At 36.1% G+C, this 20,028-nt stretch overlaps 2 protein-coding genes across 2 annotated transcripts in view; one reads left to right on the top strand and one right to left on the bottom strand.

The window, feature by feature from the left end:
* Positions 1 to 4,388, bottom strand: part of snx4 (sorting nexin 4) — a 20,459-nt gene extending 16,071 nt beyond the window's left edge. Inside the window, exons 1-2 of the mRNA XM_016238891.1 lie at positions 4,247 to 4,388; positions 738 to 862 (exon numbers count right to left, since the gene is read on the bottom strand). Coding sequence (XP_016094377.1) covers positions 738 to 862; positions 4,247 to 4,333 — 212 coding nt within the window. The 5' untranslated portion in view covers positions 4,334 to 4,388. The remainder of the gene's footprint in view (positions 1 to 737; positions 863 to 4,246) is intronic.
* A 644-nt stretch (positions 4,389 to 5,032) lies between these two features.
* LOC107555932 (TGF-beta receptor type-2-like) lies at positions 5,033 to 17,309 on the top strand. Its single transcript, XM_016238890.1, has 7 exons — positions 5,033 to 5,148; positions 9,217 to 9,367; positions 10,828 to 11,030; positions 12,730 to 13,562; positions 14,577 to 14,718; positions 14,812 to 14,939; positions 16,830 to 17,309. Exons 1-7 carry the CDS (start codon positions 5,091 to 5,093, stop codon positions 17,106 to 17,108), a joined length of 1,794 nt encoding a protein of 597 aa, XP_016094376.1. The 5' UTR covers positions 5,033 to 5,090; the 3' UTR covers positions 17,109 to 17,309.
* The last annotated feature ends 2,719 nt before the right edge of the window (positions 17,310 to 20,028 follow it).

The following is a 20,028-nucleotide window of genomic DNA, read 5'->3' as shown; positions in this document are numbered from 1 at the left end:
TGAAGGATCATGTGACACTGAAGACTGGAGTAATGAAAATTCAGCTTTGAAATCACAGGAACAAATTACGTTTTAATAAAAAAAAATCACAATATTACTGTTTTTGCTGTATTTTGGATCAAATAAATGAAGGCTTGGTGAGCAGAAGAGACTTCTTTTAAAAAACATTAAAAATCTTACTGTTCAAAACCTTTTGACTGGTAGTGTATTAGAACACAATTTCTAAAGTGCCTAAATGTCAAAATTAGTACAATATATTTGTTGAAAAAGTCTAATACACTATTGAATTATTAGGCTGCGAGCCTGTTACTCATATTATTTTTGTGTTGCTGTCTGCTCTAGCTCCCTCCCTGTACAATAAATCCATGTGAATATCTGTCTCTGCTAAACTTTATGTAACTTTACAATCGATATTGATGTCCTTTAGCACAGTATTCTGAATGATGATAATAATGGTGTGCTACTGATAGCCTAACAGATACTAGCAGTTTAATACACAACTACGCTAATAAAACAAGGTCAGTGATGTCGCTACATTTCACTGCTTCTTCTGGCTGCTTCCTCTCATCCGCCAGGCCACCGGGAATTCTCCCGGTGCTCCCGATGGCCAGTCCGGGCCTGGATGGGATCATGGGACTATTTGAAAACATTCATTACATTGGTAATTCTGGTGAAATTACACATTTCACCTTTAATGATGAGCTGTAGCACTGTGAATGTGAAGTCAAGTGTCTTACCTCGTCTCTATAAGATACACTGTATAAGTCTCCTGCATGTTGACGGCATTCTTCCCGGTCCTCTTCTCTGCTTCAGCCACACTGATCTCCATCTTCTTCAAAAGACTTGTCCCTTTTTCAACCATCTGTAAATTTTGGTCCACAGAATCACAATATTCAATACACTACAGTATCCTTTTGATCCTTTCAAATGCAAAAGACAAAAAAAATGGTTCAGGGCTCTTCTAAATATTGAGGTTTGGATTTAGATATGAAAAAAGGTGAGGATGCACTTGTAGATATTTGTACAAGCACCCTCACATTTTTTGGGAGATAATGATGTATGTGCCTTGAAGATCTTATGAAAAAGTGTTGACGAGAACAGTTTTCTCTACTGTGTTGGCATATCTCTTGCTGAAACAGGAAGTTTGGACTAAAAAATAAATAATAGACAATAGATAGCCAAGAGTCTTTAATTTACATCTCTGACCTGAATCATGACCGGCTACTTTTTATTGTTAGCCAGAGGCAGGTGCTATAAAACGAAGGCTATTCAAAAGTTTGGGTGAAATCTCCTGCTTCTATTTTCTCACAATATTAAATGTTTTCCATGCCAATAGTATTGCTTAGTATGACTAAACTACGGTGGCCGAGAGAGCTCAACGCGCTGCAAATGCTCACAACACAACCAAATAAAGAAACGCGCTGCAAAAACAGAAACACACTACAAATACTCACAACACAAACAAAAAAAGAAACGCGCTGCAAAACCAGAAACGCGCTGCAAATGCTCACAACACAACCAAATAAAGAAACGGGCTGCAAAAAAAGAAAAACACTGCAAATGCTCACAACACAACCAAAAAAAGAAACGCGCTGCAAATACTCACAACACAACCAAAAAAAGAAACGCGCTGCAAATACTCACAACACAACCAAAAAAAGAAACGCGCTGCAAATACTCACAACACAACCAAAAAAAGAAACGCGCTGCAAATACTCACAACACAACCAAAAAAAGAAACGCGCTGCAAATACTCACAACACAACCAAAAAAAGAAACGCGCTGCAAATACTCACAACACAAACAAAAAAAGAAACGCGCTGCAAAACCAGAAACGCGCTGCAAATGCTCACAACACAACCAAATAAAGAAACGCGTTGCAAATACTCACAACACAAACAAAAAAAGAAACGCGCTGCAAATACTCACAACACAACCAAAAAAAGAAACGCGCTGCAAATACTCACAACACAACCAAAAAAAGAAACGCGCTGCAAAAACAGAAACGTACTGCAAATGCTCACAACACAAACAAAAAAAGAAACGCGCTGCAAAAACAGAAACACGCTGCAAATGCTCACAACACAAACAAAAACGCGCTGCAAATACTCACAACCAAATAAAGAAACGCGCTTGAAATAGGCACAGACCACATCGAAAATATTTAAGGGAACCGCAATCTGCAAGCTGACGAAATACAGAATTACTGTAACTATGAAAGCATATAAGCTGGCTAACTTACTTTACAACTTCCCTTACAAAAATTAACCTGGTTTTACTATTAAAATTAATTAATTCATATATTTATTATGTAAAAAATAAATAAAAACAAAAAATGGTTACTATAGTTAAACCATGGTAACCACAAATTGGATTTACTACACTAACCATAGTTTAACCATGGTTTTTGTACAACTGCGGTTATACAAATGGTAATCAATAAAAACAAACATGGTTAATTTTCGTTTTGATGGGGTAATTTTGGCATTGTTGGGGTCCTCCCGTTGTGGTCTGTACTTGCGTTTCTGTATTTGGTTGTGTTGTGAGTATTTGCAGCTCGTTTCTTTATTTGTGTTGTGAGCATTTGCAGCATGTTTTTGTATTTGATTGTGTTGCGAGTATTTGCAGCACATGTGCTGTCAATCTGAAGAAGATGTTTTCTTAATTTGCTAGTGCTTTTTCTATTTGCATGTGTTTTCCGAAGTTGCAGTGCCTTGAGCTCTCTCGGCCACCGTACTAAACAACATCAGATACATACGTAATTTGACAAACAAATATTTATTCAAATCTAGACAATGAATTAATGAATAAATGGAGACTAGAAGATTCTGATTTTCAGCATTTTGACAGGTGTGGTTTTAAGTTTAGTGTGCAATAATGTCATAATACTGATAAAAGAAAACCAAATTAAATTGTACATTTGTGTTAGTAATGTTGTTGTGATCATTTCTGATCCCTTTCTCAGTGAAAATGTCGCTATATTAAAGGGTGGTTGATTGCAATTTCACTGTTTTAACATTAGTTAGTGTATAAAGTTGCTGTTTGAGCATAAACAATATCTGCAAAGTTACCAAGCTGAAAGTTCAATGCAAATGGAGATATCGTTTTTTTTAATTCTGGCGGTTTAATGCCTACAAAAACGACTGGTAGAGAGTAGAGACTACAAAGTGTTACTTCCCGGGTTCGTGACATCACAAACCCAGATAAACCCCGCCCTCGGGAATAGGCAGCAAAGGGGGCGAGGCCATGCGCTGCTTTAGAGAAGAGGAAGAAAAAACTAGGGGTGCACATAAAAATCTATTCATATATGAATCGCGATTCTGTCTTCTAATGATTCTAATGGATTCACAAGTTTCAAAATCAATGTTCTAAAGCAGCGGTTCTTAATACTGTTCCTCGCGTCCCCCTGCTCTGCATCTCTCTCTCTCTCTCTCATTCAGCTCAGCTCCAACAATGAACTGTTCCAATTATACACTTATTTTCAAATAGCTATGAGAAGCGTTAAACTTGGACGTGCATTAGAGGTGGTTTAGCCAATCACAACACACTGGGCTAGCTAACCAATCAGAGCCCATCACCTATTTCTGAGGGCGGGGCTTCATAAAAACAGGAAAAGATCAGCCCTTTTCTCAGAGAAGGGACAGAGCAGTGTGGAATAAAGGTAAATTATGTGAAAAATAAAGATTTTTTTTAAACCGAAGCATTAACACATGTTAGACTGCACCCCATAAACACAATCAAGCCTAGAAAAACAACAGTGAACCACCCCTTTAAAGAACTAGCTAATAGCAGATATTGGACATATTTATTTTGTCCCATGTCTCTTAACCATCAGCACATAAAGAAATGCAACAAAGTATGGAGCAGTAAACAAGATCCATTTGTTGATATATCGAAAATCTACAGACTAGCATTTGACACAAGGATGCGAACTGACAGTGTATGAGATACTGGGTGTTTACAAACTAACGTTACGTGGCAAAGGCTCTTCATTGCCAGGATGATGTAAAGCAACTTTCTACTTATATAGCATTATATGAGCATTTTTTTATTCCTCACTCTTTTAACTCATAAACACTGTAATAAAAACAACAACATGTATGTAGTTTATGTAATGTCTTCGCAAAACCTGCTGATATTTAGCAATATTGACATGTGGCCATTCATGAGCCAAAGCAAAACACTGATCTCGCGCTCGCGACATTATCGGCCACGCCGCACAAAAACATTCAGTTATGGACTTTACCGTGTTCTTTAAGTTGTTTTCCGACTCTGAAGGAGTCAGATCTGTGTTTCCAATCACCGCTATATACTCGCTTCCTGAATCCGCCATGGTTTAGCAGTCTCGCGCTTGCGCGTTGCCCACTTTCACGGTTTCACTGGGAGTCTGTGTGCACGCTCGCGTGCGTGATAGCCTACAGTGAAACATAAAATGGCATAAATGTTTATTCAAATTCATTCTAGCTTGAGATTGATTGAAATGATTGAGATCAATTTAAAGTCTGAATAAAACAATCATAGGTTTGGCTTATGAATGGACGTGCAGCAGATTATAAATTAGGTCTAGGCTACTTTTATTAGAATGATTTCTGCTGATTATATCCCAACTTTACCTGAGCAAACAGTTCAAGCATTTCCTAACTGTGTTTAAAAGTCTCAATATCACACTGAAACTATATTTGAATTTAGAGGAGTTGTAGCGTCACTGCAAAAGTGCTGAATCTATCAATTTTTCATATTTTTTTCCTTTGTTTAAATTAGGCCTGTTTCTATTATTATTATTATTATAAGAGAGAAAGAAAAGAAAGAAAGATTTGTACTTTTCACTACAAGCTGGACTGTAGTTCATTGTTCCTTCTGTATACATTGTGAATCGTGCATTGATAAATGCGAGTTCCTGGGCGGATCCGCTCTCTCTCACATCTGGATTAAAAACATCTGGATCCGCCTACACGGAACTCATCACACACACACACACATATACAGTCCTGAACTTTCTTACAGATGAGCTTATCTGTGTCTGACACGAGCAGATAAAGAAAATAACAGCGTCGCTTCAACAGTTTGGGATCTTTGGATTGTGAGCTATTATGGGCCGCGGAGGCTGCAGATTGTGGGTTCCAACATCTGTTCTTCTGAGTTTCTGTCGTAAGTAGATCTTCTCTTCCCTCGATGCTTTCATTGTCTGGAGGCTCCACGCATCAGAGCTTTGTCTTGGAGTTTGTGTATATCTAATATATTTAAACACGACAGAATCCGATTTTCCTCCACTCTAAACAGATATGGATTACCATGAACTGGGTTCAACCTCTTGGTTAAAATAAGATGCTTATGTTGACAATCAAAATGACTTCCATGGCATCGCATGAAAAACAGTTCTTTTGGTTCTCTGAGATACTGCAAATGCAGTAAATCACCTTATAGTCAGGTTCAAGTGTGTTTGGTTTACTTGAATAAATACCGTTTTACAGTTTGATTGAATAGTATGAGTTGAAGCATCGTCCACAAATAGGCTAGTGGTTTTATGGCAAAACTTTTTTGGCACTGAGAAGAGAATATCTAATATATTTAAACACGACAGAATCCGATTTTCCTCCACTCTAAACAGATATGGATTACCATGAACTGGGTTCAACCTCTTGGTTAAAATAAGATGCTTATGTTGACAATCAAAATGACTTCCATGGCATCGCATGAAAAACAGTTCTTTTGGTTTTCTGAGATACTGCAAATGCAGTAAATCACCTTATAGTCAGGTTCAAGTGTGTTTGGTTTACTTGAATAAATACCGTTTTACAGTTTGATTGAATAGTATGAGTTGAAGCATCGTCCACAAATAGGCTAGTGGTTTTATGCACATTTGTTTTTATAAGGTTTCAATGATGCATTGGTAACATAATAAATAAAATAATAAATTTTTATTATTTTTAAGCAGGAAAATAATTTTATATTCTACAGTCTTAAAAATAAAGTCTATTTACTGCCATCTGGTTCCAGGAAAGAACATTTGAAATCCAAGGAAACTTTCCATTCTAAAAAGGGTTCTTTCAGTGAAAAAATAAACATTCTTTAGAATTTTAACACACTAATAAAAAAATTAATATTTTAAGAACCGTTCACTGAAAGGTTCTTTGGGGAACCCAGAATGGTTCTTCAATGGCATAATTTAGAAAAAAAACCTTTTGGAACTTTTATTTTTATGTAGCATTCTGGAATAAATATTAATGGTCACTAATAACAAACCATTGACTATGACTTTTGCCTCACAAAACTCCCAATTTGCTGCTCATTAATAATTAGTAAGTTAGTTGTTAAGTTTAGGTATTGGGTATGGTCATGCTGAATATGTGCTTTAAAAATACTAATAAAAAGCCAATTTGTTAATAACAGGCATGCTAATAAGCAACTGTGAGAATTGGTCCCTATACTAAATGGTTACCATATTTATATTTAATATCAATACACTATTAGTCCTTGTTATGATCCCTACTGAAATGAAATATCAAATTATGACCATATTTTAAAAAGTTGGAATGTAATACCTGGAACGAGAAGTCCAAAATACATAGCAATATGTTCTTCTTCATTTTTCCTGTGTTGTTAAAAAAATGTCCATAAGAGTCACAGTACAGTATAAACAGCAGTTTGACATCAGTGAAAACCTTTGTATTTTCAGAACAGTACTTAAAAGTAAGATGGAAAAGTTTACTAAAATAGATCTGCATGTGTGACTATTTTGTGAAATTGTACACCAAAAACTAGTCTTGATTAAAAACAGAGTCTCAATGGGGATAAAAGATGCCACGCACTGTGACCACATGAAAACAACATGATGCTAGGAAAGTTCCAACAAGGAAACCAAATCTTAAGAATCCAAATGATCTTTGCACAGCAGGGGCCTCCTTAAACGGTTTGGGTGTATAGAGAGTAGCTCCACTTACAACAACAATTATGAAATATTACCATGTGGGTAGAGAGAAGAGAACCATCACCTCACAGTCTCGCTTATCATTTCCCATCGGTTGTCTGAAACGCCTCTAAGAAAAAGCTGGGATATATAGAGAGGCCACTAGTGTCAGTGTGTACGAATGTGACCACACAGAGACACTGTAGGCTACATAAAAATACAAAGACATCCATCTAAGATCCCTTGATGCATCTCTGCTTTGTCGTCATGATTGCCCACAATGGCAATATTGTATTGACTTAAACAGAGGGTGCGATGCTGACAGGGCCTAACCCAACTCCAGTGACCTCTCAGTGGACACAGAAACTCCTTTTCTCCTTTGTTTGCCTTGAGTCCAATAAGTTGTTCTTAGTGGGCATGGGGTTGCATGGTACCCGTGGAGGAGAAGCATCTTGTTTTCAATGATAATAAATGGTTGATTTTTATTATTTGCCATGAGCAAATATTTTTATATTTATTATTATTATTATATTTTTATTTTTTTTGTATAGACCTATGATATATATATAAGTTGTTATATATATATATATACATATATATACAGGTGCATATCAATAAATTAGAATGTCGTGGAAAAGTTCATTTATTTCAGTAATTCAACTCAAATTGTGAAACTCGTGTATTAAATAAATTCAATGCACACAGACTGAAGTAGTTTAAGTCTTTGGTTCTTTTAATTGTGATGATTTTGGCTCGCATTTAACAAAAACCCAGTATACAGTATACAGTGCTGCTTGAAAGTTTGTGAACCCTTTAGAATTTTCTATATTTCTGCATAAATATGACTCAAAATTTCGCACAAGTCCTGAAAGTAGACAAATGAGACAAAATATTTTCTTTGCCATTTATTTATATATATATATATTACTATTTAGTGTTTTAATAACAACCCTGAAGGTGGTACCAGCAAACATTCCAAATTATACATCATCATACTTATGTATTACAAATAGGGAAAAAGAGGGGAATCTTGCTTGAGTGCAAACCAAATAATTGCAGGCCAGCATCTCTTGTAAGCACGCAGCCATTGGTTTTCCCATAAGCACTGAGGAGTTGTTCTTCAAACTTGGCCAGTATGAGTGCTTCTGGCTTCAATTTATTTCTGGAGTGGTTGCTGCAGAGTTTAATTACTTTAAAGTTTATAGAACGGGGGCTTTTGTGCTTAGCCTGAAGTTTTTTTGGGGTTTTTTTCCATCGGTTTTTCTCTTTTTCTCTGTTGTCTCTTTCTCCCTTCATGCATGTCCCTTGCTCCTTCATGCAAGAGCTCTCCCTCCCTTTCTCTCTCTCTTGTATATTTTGATGGTTGGCATCAGCGGACATCTGGAAGTCTGTGTCAAATATCTCTGCTTTTTCCTTTTATATTGTTTACTGTAAGGTCGCTGCACTCCTTCAGCGAAACAGCTCCCACCCCTCATCTGCTTTTAATAAACAATTAATATTGTCATGATGTGGTAGTATCAGGACAGAGGAGACAGTGTGCGTGGGAAGGAATTCAGGCTTATCCCACTTAACCACAGGAACTCCTGACACTCTCATGAATACACATGCTTTCAGTGATGTGTGCACCAAACCAAATACACCCCAGCACACAAATACACACACCAGGCCATATACTACATTCATCCAAATCCAATTAGAGATTTATGAACTCCAGATGGGTCACATAGCTCAAAGATTTGCTCTTAAATACTGTCTTGATTGCAGCTGTCATTACAGCTTTCCTTCTTATGACTTTGCATTGCAATCAGTTTCATCATCAGAACATTTTGACTGCTTTTACTGCACTCCTTAGTTTTTTGTGCTTTTAGGCAATATATTTCCCAAGGCTATCATAGGCACTTTGATTTTTACATATTTCTGTTGAGTTTAGGAGTTCAGGTCTAATTTATTATTATTATTATTATTATTATTATTTATGGTTATGCATCTTTGTTTCATTTGCTATGTATTTTTCATTAACTTTATTAATTATTATATAAAGTTTATTCAATGAGAAACTACAATGAATAATATTTATATTATTAAAAACATTATGCATATCAAAAGATAATTTTTAAAAGTCATCAACTGAATGTAAAACACACACACACACACTTAAACATATTCTGTACATATTTACAATGTTATATATCAACATTTATCAGCTACCTACAGTCTTCAATTACAGCTGTAATTAAAATTGACTAAATGCCGCCTAGTATTTTTATACTGTGTAAACTATGAAGTCTCATTTGCTGTCCTTATTGCAGTGTTGCAGGCGCAGAGTTTCACCCTCATAAAGACTAACCTCTGTAAGTGGTGTGACCACTCGAGTCCTGTATGTGAAGACAACGTCTGCATGAGCAACTGCAGTCTGACCTCTTACTGTACTCTGGCTGAAGAAGTGTGTGTAGCGATATGGTAAGTCCATGGCTAAATTTGAACTATGCATATGTGATGTGCATTAAAAATTGCTTTTGATAGTATAAACCCTGTTGTCTGTTTGAATACACAAGTATTCCCTGTTCCAAATGGCTTAAAATCTCAGAACTTCTGATAACTTAATTAAGTATTTTTAGAGACAGCATAAATGCCTATATAACTACTATATACAGTATTAAAAAACAATAAACAAAAGATGTGGTAACAACATAAGTCATTTATGTACAGTATTCATTTATATATAGTACTGCACTGACAAACATACAGTATAATGTGCATATTTTAACTATATGTCATCATATGAACACTAACTGCACTGATTTAATTAGTTGTAAGTTAGTTAGTAGTTAATTCATTGTAAGCTGCATGTGTTTGATTCACTAAAAAGAACTGGTCTATTAGAGTAATTTATTTTGTTCAGCAGTCAGACTTCACTGGTTGTGCTAGAGTTTTTCCCTTACGAAAATTAACCATGGTTTGATCATAGTAAAAATTTAGAAACTGTGTTTTTGTTTTGTTTTGTTTTTTTGGTGTATCGACTACCATTTGTATAACTACAGTTTTACTAAAAAATACCATGATTAAACTATAGTTAGTGTAGCTCAACCATTGTTAATTTGTGGTTATCATGGTTTAACTGCTGTAACCATGGTTTTTTGGTTTTATTTGTAGTAAAACCATGGTTACTTTTCATAAGGGCCGATTCATTAGAAAGAATCTCAGTCTGTATTTATTTGATTCACTAAAAAGAACCAGCTCATTAGAGTCATTAATTATGATTCCAATAAAAAGAATCAAATAAGAATCATTTGTTCTGTTATCAGACATCACTGTTTTGCACTAAGCAAATGAATATATAGTACAGGAAACTGTCAAGAATATTTCAGTATGGTGTTCATTAATGGAAGAATCCACATGTGAGTACCATTATCTGGATGAAATATGTTCTCCAAAGTTTGCCACTAAAATGCCAGTACATTTCAATACTGTCGCACTGAATAAGAACTTAGCTGCCTTACAGCACTTGGGATCTGTGGTGTAATATGGGTCGCTTTTTGAGAGATTTCCTTGTAAGCCAGTTCCATCCTGCTCAGTCTATGAACAGCTTCTCGGGGAAGCCAATCGAGGTGAACTTTGAGTGACTGCAGTAGAGGCAAGCTGTGAGTAAAAAGAGAGTCTCTTCTCTGAGAGGGGTCAAACAAAGACTCACCTAATGCTGGATAAACAGCAAACACATTTATAACCCTCAGGAAAGTTTAGACTCTGGCATAAAGAACAAAGTGCACCTCTGAGCAGGGATTCCCTGGTTGGATTTTATTCTAGATTTCATCAGGGGAACATAAAAATACGTTTTTCTTGAGCCTGTGTTTATCTTTCTGAAGAATCGGGTCACTTTTTTAACAGCTGATGGGTTTTTTTCTGTCATTTTTTTCTCGCAGGAAGAAGGACAATGTGAGTGTGAGTGTGCGGACACTGTGTTATAACCCTCAGGATATGCTGGAGAACATAATGCTGACAAACTACTCCTCCAAAGAGTGTTTGATGACACCTCAGCACTCTGAAGATGGCCTGCTCTTCATCTGCGGCTGTGTCGGAGATCTCGAGTGCAACGACAGACTCGTCTTCGAAAAAGGAGCCAATGGTGTGTTCAAATGATTACTTCAACACTGCTAAAAATTTCTGTTTTTCTGCCAAAACATTTTGCTTTGCAATACAAAACCATGGCTCTGTTCCAAAACCTAGTGAGCTTCCTAGTGTATGTAGGCAGTATTTTAAGGTATCAAAGGTGCATTATGATTATGCTGCCTTGTAAAATACTTTCATTTGGCCAAAAATCCTTTAGTACAGGGAAGTATCAATCAAAATAAGATGAATAATAAGCATAAAAAATAAACAAAACATTTATATAATTATAACCTTATGAATGTAGGGGTGTAACGGTACACACACATGACGGTTCAGTATGTAACTCAGTTTTGAGTTTGGTTTGGTATGGTTTCAGTATAGTAGGGGGAAAAAAAAACTTTAAATAAATTCAATTATAATTAAAATGTTCCTAGGGATAAAAATCTACCTCAGCTTATATATGAAGAGTTCATTTGCAAAAACAGATAACTATTTTACTATGTTACTTTTTAACAAGTTTTAAAAAATCATGTTTTTTCATTGTGCATTCAAATTAATCTCAGTCATATTGCAGTTGGGTTGTTTTGATTAAAGGTTAAACAATAACTAAAAAATACAGCTAACTAGCACAATAAAAACATGATAACATAATAAAAACTAGATTTTTGACAATTTTTAGTTATCTAAATTTGCAAATAAACTCTTCATATATACTCTAAACTATAGTGAGCCTTTCTGCGGTTGAAACACTGATTGAGTGATTACTTGAGGCATGAGATGTTCGTTCATGTTTATTTCACATTCAAACTAGTAGTAAAGAGATCACGCTCACTCGAGCTCCACACTGCCGTTTGAATGGAAGAGTTTGTGATCTGTCACTTAGGGTGACCATACGTCCTCTATTCCCCGGACATGTCCTCTTTTTGGACCTGAAAAAATGCGTCCAGCCGGGATTTCTAAAAATTTCCAAAAATGTCTGGGATTTGGCTTTTGCTTTCTACAGTCGCCATTCATTGTGTGCGTTTTTGTATTAAAGCCCTGCGCGGGATTGTTTTCTTAATCCCCGTCCCGCTAAATTTCTGACCATTACTGCCTGCTCCCACAAACATTCTAATATTGCATATAATTTTCGTGCATCAGGGAGTATCAATATGCGGAATATTTAAATCACTTTGGATGCAGCTCGTGTTGGATGCAAGGTTGCCAAATACGCATTTTTTGCATGGAATTGAGTTGATTTTCTCCCGTGGGTTAAAGGTTGGAAATGTTGCATAAATTACATTTGACTGAAATGCTTGTATTGAAACATTTTGCATTCTACCTATGATAAAGCTGTGGTAGATGTTACGTTTTGTGAAGGATGGCCACTGGTAGGAAGCCTTTTAGCTGTATTTATGATCAATCTGCATAACGGTGTCTATAAAGTATTTTAGGTATAAAAATGACATATTTTGAGTTTTGATATTTGGAATATGGTCATTGCGCTACTTTGGGGGCTACTTTAACCCCCCTCAAACCCAACAACCCCCAACCAAAACCAAAAGACCCATACCGAAAATTTTCGGTACAAATATGTGTACCGTTACACCCCGATGAAGTAGCATTTGAGTTAGCATGCTCCCTTAGAGGGCAGCTGCCTTTATAGCAAGGTACTTCTCAGAGGTCTGGAACAGAGCCCACGTGTGCTAATATATTTAATCCCCTTTGTTTCCCAGGATTCTCAAAGCTGAAGTCTAAAGACGTCATTCCAGTAGTAGTCATAAGCCTGGTTCCACCCCTCCTGGTAGCTGTCATTGCTACCATGGCTTTTTACCTGTACCGCACACGTCAGCCTGGCAAGAAACCCAAAGACTGGGGGCCACGGCGCACCCACTACCAGTCTCTAGATCCAGCCGAGGGCCAAGTAAATGGTAGCAATTTCCGCGGCATGCTGCCATCCCTCAGCGATGACATCAATTCGGAAATCTCTTCGACTTGTGCCAATAACCTAAACCACAACACAGAGCAGCTGCCCATCCAGCTGGAGGCGCTGGTGGGTAAGGGGCGCTTTGCAGAGGTATGGCGGGCACGGCTCAGTCATAATGAGGGTGGGCAGTACGAAACGGTGGCTGTGAAGATCTTCCCGGCGGTGGAGTATTCCTCATGGTGTAACGAAAGAGCCATATTCTCTGACGCCAACTTAAAACATGAGAATATAGTGCAATTCCTGACTGCTGAGGAGAGGGCCGGTACGGCTGCCGCCCCACAGAGGCAATACTGGCTCATCATGGCTTATTATAACATGGGAAACCTTCAGGACTTTCTGGCTGGTCATATCCTCACATGGACTGAGATGTGTTTACTGGCAGGCTCTGTGGCGAGAGGCCTGGCGCACCTGCATAGCGATACGACGCCCTGCGGCACACCAAAAGTGCCCATCGCCCATAGAGATCTGAAGAGCAGCAACATTGTGCTGAAGAACCACAGCGAGTGTGCGCTCTGTGATTTCGGACTGGCTCTGCGACTAGACCTCTCGCTCACCGTAGATGATTTTGCCAACAGTGGACAGGTAGGCACAATATTGGCTCTGTTTCAAAACCTAGTGAGCTGCATTGGTGTCTGCTGCCTGTAGGTAGTTGCCTTCTAAGGCAGCATCCTAAACAAAATTTTACCTCACAGGTCACTGATTTTTGTAAAATTCCATAGTTTTTGTTGCTAAGCCAAGGACACAATACTCTGATATGCATATATAGAGCACAAAATCATGAAAATAATGTATTTTGGGTAAAATAATGTATTTTAATCAATACTTTAAGGTACTAAATGACAATAAGTACACTACTAAAAGTTTGCTGTTGGTAACATTTTTAAATGCTTTTGAAATAAGTCTCTTTGCTCACCGAGGCTGCATTTATTTGACCCAAATACAGTAGAACAGTAATATTATGAAATATTATTACAATTTAATGAAAATATACATATTTAAAATGTAGTTTATTATTATCAACGTTGAAAGCAGTTGTGCTGCTTCATATTTTTGTGGAAACTGTGATACTTTTTTCAGGATTCATGATAGAGCACTCTGAATTTATTTGAAAAAGTAGTATATATTTGTAATAAATATTTTGTTTTGTTACCTGCCATCTTGGATTTTTGAGAAAATAAAAAAATGCTGTACATAGGCAGCAACTATATGTGACATAAATAGTGCCTGGGAACCAGATTTCAATAGTTTTTGCCATGGAAACTGGCCAAAATGAAGAATGTTGGAAAAACAGTGTAGTCGCCAAGAACGCACATATGATGCCTGCATAGGCAGCTCTTTAGGTTTCAGAACAGAGCCAATGTTTTCAAATGTTGCATCCGTTGCACACACATAAAAAAAAAAAACCCATCAGAATCATTTCTAAATGTATCATCTGAGTGGGCGGAACTGCTCTGGGCTCAGTGATCTTTTTTTTAAGCTTTTTAAGTGTAACATAAAAGCTCCAAGACTGATTTCACAGATGTAATCACATGAAACCATTGATAATTCAATTTGGTGCAACTGTCTGATTTAAATCACATGGTCTGTGTCCTGTAGGTGGGGACTGCACGCTACATGTCCCCTGAAGTTCTGGAGTCCAGGGTGAATCTAGAGGACTTGGAGTCCTTTAAACAGATTGATATCTACTCCATGGCCCTGGTGCTATGGGAAATGGTCTCCAGGTGTGACGTCATAGGAGGCAAGTAAAGCTCTCGATGAATATTTGCTTGAAAGACGCTGGAGGTTAAAACATACTATAAGAATTTAAGCATATCTGTGTTCTTTTTAACAGAGGTAAAGAGTTACGAACCCCCATTTGGCTCCAAGGTGTGTGAGCAACCTTGTGTAGATAGCATGAGAGACCTGGTGTTAAGAGACAGAGGACGACCAGATATTCCAGAGAGCTGGACAACACATCCAGTGCGTATTCACAAAACACAAGGGTTATATAAATAAAAAATAAGGCTATACATCACATTTTTTTTTATTATGATACAACAGTGGAGAGTAGACAGGAAGCGAGGTGGGAGAGAGAGAGTCATTATATGCTGACGCACTTGCCCAATAGGCTATCAGTGCAAACAGAAATTTTAGATTTTAAATACGCGCATTTAAATATACATTTAAATAGAAGGCTTCTTTTTAAATATATATACTTAAAAATGTAAAAACTAAATTTTTGAAAATATTATTTTTTAAAGTATTTTTTATTTATTTTTTAAAAAGACTAATATTTTAACATTTATAAATCTATTTAATTTCTTGAATGTTTAATATGTGTATACACAAACACCTACTTTTTTAATTTTCAAAGAAAAATTTGACGTATACCATTACACACACACACATATACAGTGGGGGAAAAAAGTATTTAGTCAGCCACCAATTGTGCAAGTTCTGCCACTTAAAAAGATGAGAGAGGCCTGTAATTTTCATCATAGGTATACCTCAACTATGAGAGACAAAATGAGAAAAAAAAATCCAGAAAATCACATTGTAGGATTTTTAAAGAATTTATTTGCAAATTATGGTGGAAAATAAGTATTTGGTCAATAACAAAATTTCATCTCAATACTTTGTTATATACCCTTTGTTGGCAATGACAGACGTCAAACGTTTTCTGTAAGTCTTCACAAGGTTGTCACACACTGTTGCTGGTATTTTGGCCCATTCCTCCATCCAGATCTCCTCTAGAGCAGTAATGTTTTGGGGCTGTCACTGGGCAACACGGATTTTCAACTCCCTCCAAAGATTTTCTATGAGGTTGAGATCTGGAGACTGGCTAGGCCACTCCAGGACCTTGAAATGCTTCTTACGAAGCCACTCCTTCGTTGCCCAGGCGGTGTGTTTGGGATCATTGTCATGCTGAAAGACCCAGCCACGTTTAATCTTCAATGCCCTTGCTGATGGAAGGAGGGTTTCACTCAAAATCTCACGATACATGGCCCCATTCATTCTTTCGTTTACACAGATCAGTCGTCCTGGTCCCTTTGCAGAAAAACAGCCCCAAAGCATGATGTTTCCACCCCCATGCTTCACAGAACACATTTATAAATCTGTTTATTTAATTTCTTGAATGTTTAATATATGTGTATACACAAACACCTACTTTTTTAATAATAAAAAAAAATTTGACGTATACCATTACACACACACACACATATATATATATATATATATATATTCGTTATTGTAAGATTTTAATATATACCCAATATAATGTATTTTATAAAATTACATATTAAATATATTACATTTTAAAAATATATATTTCCTCAATAAATTTGATGTATACCCGTTATAATAACAAAATCTAATTATTACATGTTTTAAATGTAATTAGTGGCTGACTAAATACTTTTTTGCCCCACTGTATATATATATATATATTCGTTATTATAAGATTTTAATATATACCCAATATAATGTATTTTATAAAATTACATATTAAATATATTACATTTTAAAAATATATATTTCCTCAATAAATTTGATGTATACCCGTTATAATAACAAAATCTAATTATTACATGTTTTAAATGTAATTAAAATGTACATCATTATCATTATCATTATCATTATAATATATCATTTATGATGCACACAATTATTATATAAATGTGTGCATCATAAATGCACACATTTATACAATTAATAATAACTATAATATTTTAATATATATAACACATAATATCCTAATAAAATATACATTTTAAATATGCACATGTATATATATTGACACTGGCATACTGAAATTATTTTCACAAGCTTCTTAGAATGCGTTACTGACATTTCTGCCTGGTCTTTTAGGGCATGCAGCTCTTGTGTGCGACTATAACAGAGTGCTGGGATCATGACCCGGAGGCTCGTCTGACGGCACACTGTGTGGTGGAGCGCTTTAATACTCTGGCACAGGAAGAGCTGGAGAACTCCATCTGCACCCACGCACCCATATTGCCATCTACAGAGGACCAAAGCCCATCCCTTCCCTTCCTTTCTCCCTGCACGGACCACAGCACTGGCATGCATCCGCATGTTACATCTGACACGCAGATCTCCGCTTCCTCCAGGCAACCAAGTCAAATGTGAACTGCCTGGAAAAATCTGACTTCTTCTTGTAATCCATATCGAATCATTATGTGGAGCTGGTCTCCGTTTTTCTTTAAATGCTAATCTAAACTGACGGACAAAAGAGGGTTTCTGTTCTAACATATCCTCGTTTACTTGTATAATGTCGTTAAAGGATATAGTGAAGGATGAAAAGGCTGCTTTGTGCCATAAAGAAAAAAACAACAAAAAGCTAACGCAGGTGAAGTTAGGGGTACGTGGCAGAAAGCTGCAAATAGCGCAGTTATTACTAACATGTTTTCCCAAAAATGTTTACCACACATAATTTTCTGATTTACAATTTTCCATTGCTCTTTCTGACTCACTCACTCATGAAATCCACGTGATCTTCCCATAAACTCAGTTTTGGGGGGACTTCAATTTGATTAACCACAGAACCGCAGACGATACACTAGCAACATAACTGCTGTTTTTAGACATAAAAAAGAACCAGTTTCATTTCATTGCTCACACGGGGTTGTAGTCCTTTCAAATAATTTCAGAATAACTTCAAAATGTGATCTGAGCCCGACATTCCTTTTGCCCTGGGGAGTTGCTTTGCACTGACCCTGTTTTAACCACTGACCTGAATACTTTAATGAAATGACAACTACATGAAGGCTTTTTATCTTATCAATGTCCTGCTTCAGAAGTTGAGGACGAGTCTGTTCATTCCAGACTTATTGATTATAATCAATTAGCTTATCCTAATTAAAAGAAAAAAAGCAACTTTTAAAAGATTCCTTAGACTCACTTCTAATGGTAAACAGGATTCGTAATACTAATGATTTGTTACATCAATGAGCTTGGGTCTCAGGCAAAGAGAAAAGCATGACACTAACTTGTCTAGTTTCTAAAGAGCCTGCATTTACGCTCCAATTGTATTAAGCAATCATCTGAGGTTCACCCAAATTCTACAGAGCTACTTTGAGGGACAGGGAAAATTCATACCAGATTGCACACTGGAAAAAGAACTGATGGAGATGAATACTTTCTGTGCAAATGTCAACATGAACATATGGCAACCTGTTATGCTTTTTCCATTACTGGAGATGAGGCAAACAAAGATGTCATTTTGCCCATTCCTAGTGTGAACTGGCTTCACAGCCGTACAGTAATCACTTTATAAAATGTATATGCATAATGTGTCCATGGACTTTTTTTAAACAACATTTCACACTACTGTTCAAAAAGTTTGAGGTCGGAAAGATTTTTACATATTCTTGAAAAATCCAGGTTCTCCAAGGTTCAACAAGGCTGCATTTATTTGATAAAAAAATACAGTATTGTGAAATATTATTACAATTCAAATGACAAATTACATTACTCCAGTCTTCAGTGTTGCATGACCCTTCAGAAATCATTCTAATATGCTGATTTGGGTCCTTAAGAAACATTTCTTATTAATGTCAGTGTTGAAAAGTTGTGCTGCTTAATATTTTTTGTGGACACTTTTATACTTTTTTTATGATTCTTTGATGAATTGAAATAGCAAAAGTAACAAACGAACAGTCTGTACCGGTCACTTTTGATCATTTTAATGTTTCCTTGCTGAATGAAAGTATAAAGTAACTTCTTACTAAAAACCCTTACTGACCCCAAACATTTGAATGGTAGTATATAAGGAAAACGGTATTATTTCTAATCACTGTTTTGTATAGAAACCCGCTTCTGCCTCAGAATAAAATATAAAACTGGTAATTGTGAGAAAGGTTAACATTTAAAATAAGGCTGAGTCCAACTTTGAGATATGAAGTTGAGAAATCAAGTTGCATTGTAAAGTATAAAATCACAACTGTGATAAAGTGACACTGTGAAATATATAGTCACAATGTAAAGTTGCAAATGTGCGATATTAAGCCACACTATGTGAAATACAATTAAATCAAATAAAGTCACAATTGTGAGAAATAAAGTCGCAATTACCTTTATTATGTTTTTTTACTCTAAGGCAGAGAATGGGTTCATGATTCTTTGATGAATTGAAATAGCAAAAGTAACAAACGAACAGTCTGTACCGGTCACTTTTGATCAATTTAATGTTTCCTTGCTGAATGAAAGTATAAAGTAACTTCTTACTAAAAACCCTTACTGACCCCAAACATTTGAATGGTAGTATATAAGGAAAACGGTATTATTTCTAATCACTGTTTTGTATAGAAACCCGCTTCTGCCTCAGAATAAAATATAAAACTGGTAATTGTGAGAAAGGTTAACATTTAAAATAAGGCTGAGTCCAACTTTGAGATATGAAGTTGAGAAATCAAGTTGCATTGTAAAGTATAAAATCACAACTGTGATAAAGTGACACTGTGAAATATATAGTCACAATGTAAAGTTGCAAATGTGCGATATTAAGCCACACTATGTGAAATACAATTAAATCAAATAAAGTCACAATTGTGAGAAATAAAGTCGCAATTACCTTTATTATGTTTTTTTACTCTAAGGCAGAGAATGGGTTCCTTAGTTTTGAATTTCCTAGGTTATTTTAAATGGTCTGTCAATGTGACAAATCAAGTACAAAACATTCCATATTTTAATTAATATTAGATCATAATGCCACATGCATAATTCTAAAAGAATTAGCAAAATGGAACCCAAGGAGCTTCTTTTATATACCAGTTAGTGAAATATTTGCAACATTTCTTGATACCACACAGACAGAAAGTTCACTAATAGTTGAAATCCTCCAATATATTAATTTTATTTTTTCAATCATATTTTCTGAGGCTACAGGGAGTGTATTTAAAACATCAGTGCAGTTGATGATTTGAGTGGAGAGCACAGCTGATGTACCAAACGCTTCGTGGGAATTCTGTATTTTTGCTGACAGGAAAATGAAAGGAGATATGTACAAAGGCTGTGGCTTCAGTCTTGCTCTGTTTTAATGAGAAAGCTG

The sequence above is a fragment of the Sinocyclocheilus grahami genome, unplaced genomic scaffold, assembly GCF_001515645.1.
Source record: "Sinocyclocheilus grahami isolate Dianchi unplaced genomic scaffold, SAMN03320097.WGS_v1.1 scaffold549.1, whole genome shotgun sequence".
In the NCBI taxonomy this organism is placed as follows: Eukaryota; Metazoa; Chordata; class Actinopteri; order Cypriniformes; family Cyprinidae; genus Sinocyclocheilus; species Sinocyclocheilus grahami.
This window is presented reverse-complemented; position numbering and strand designations above follow the sequence as displayed.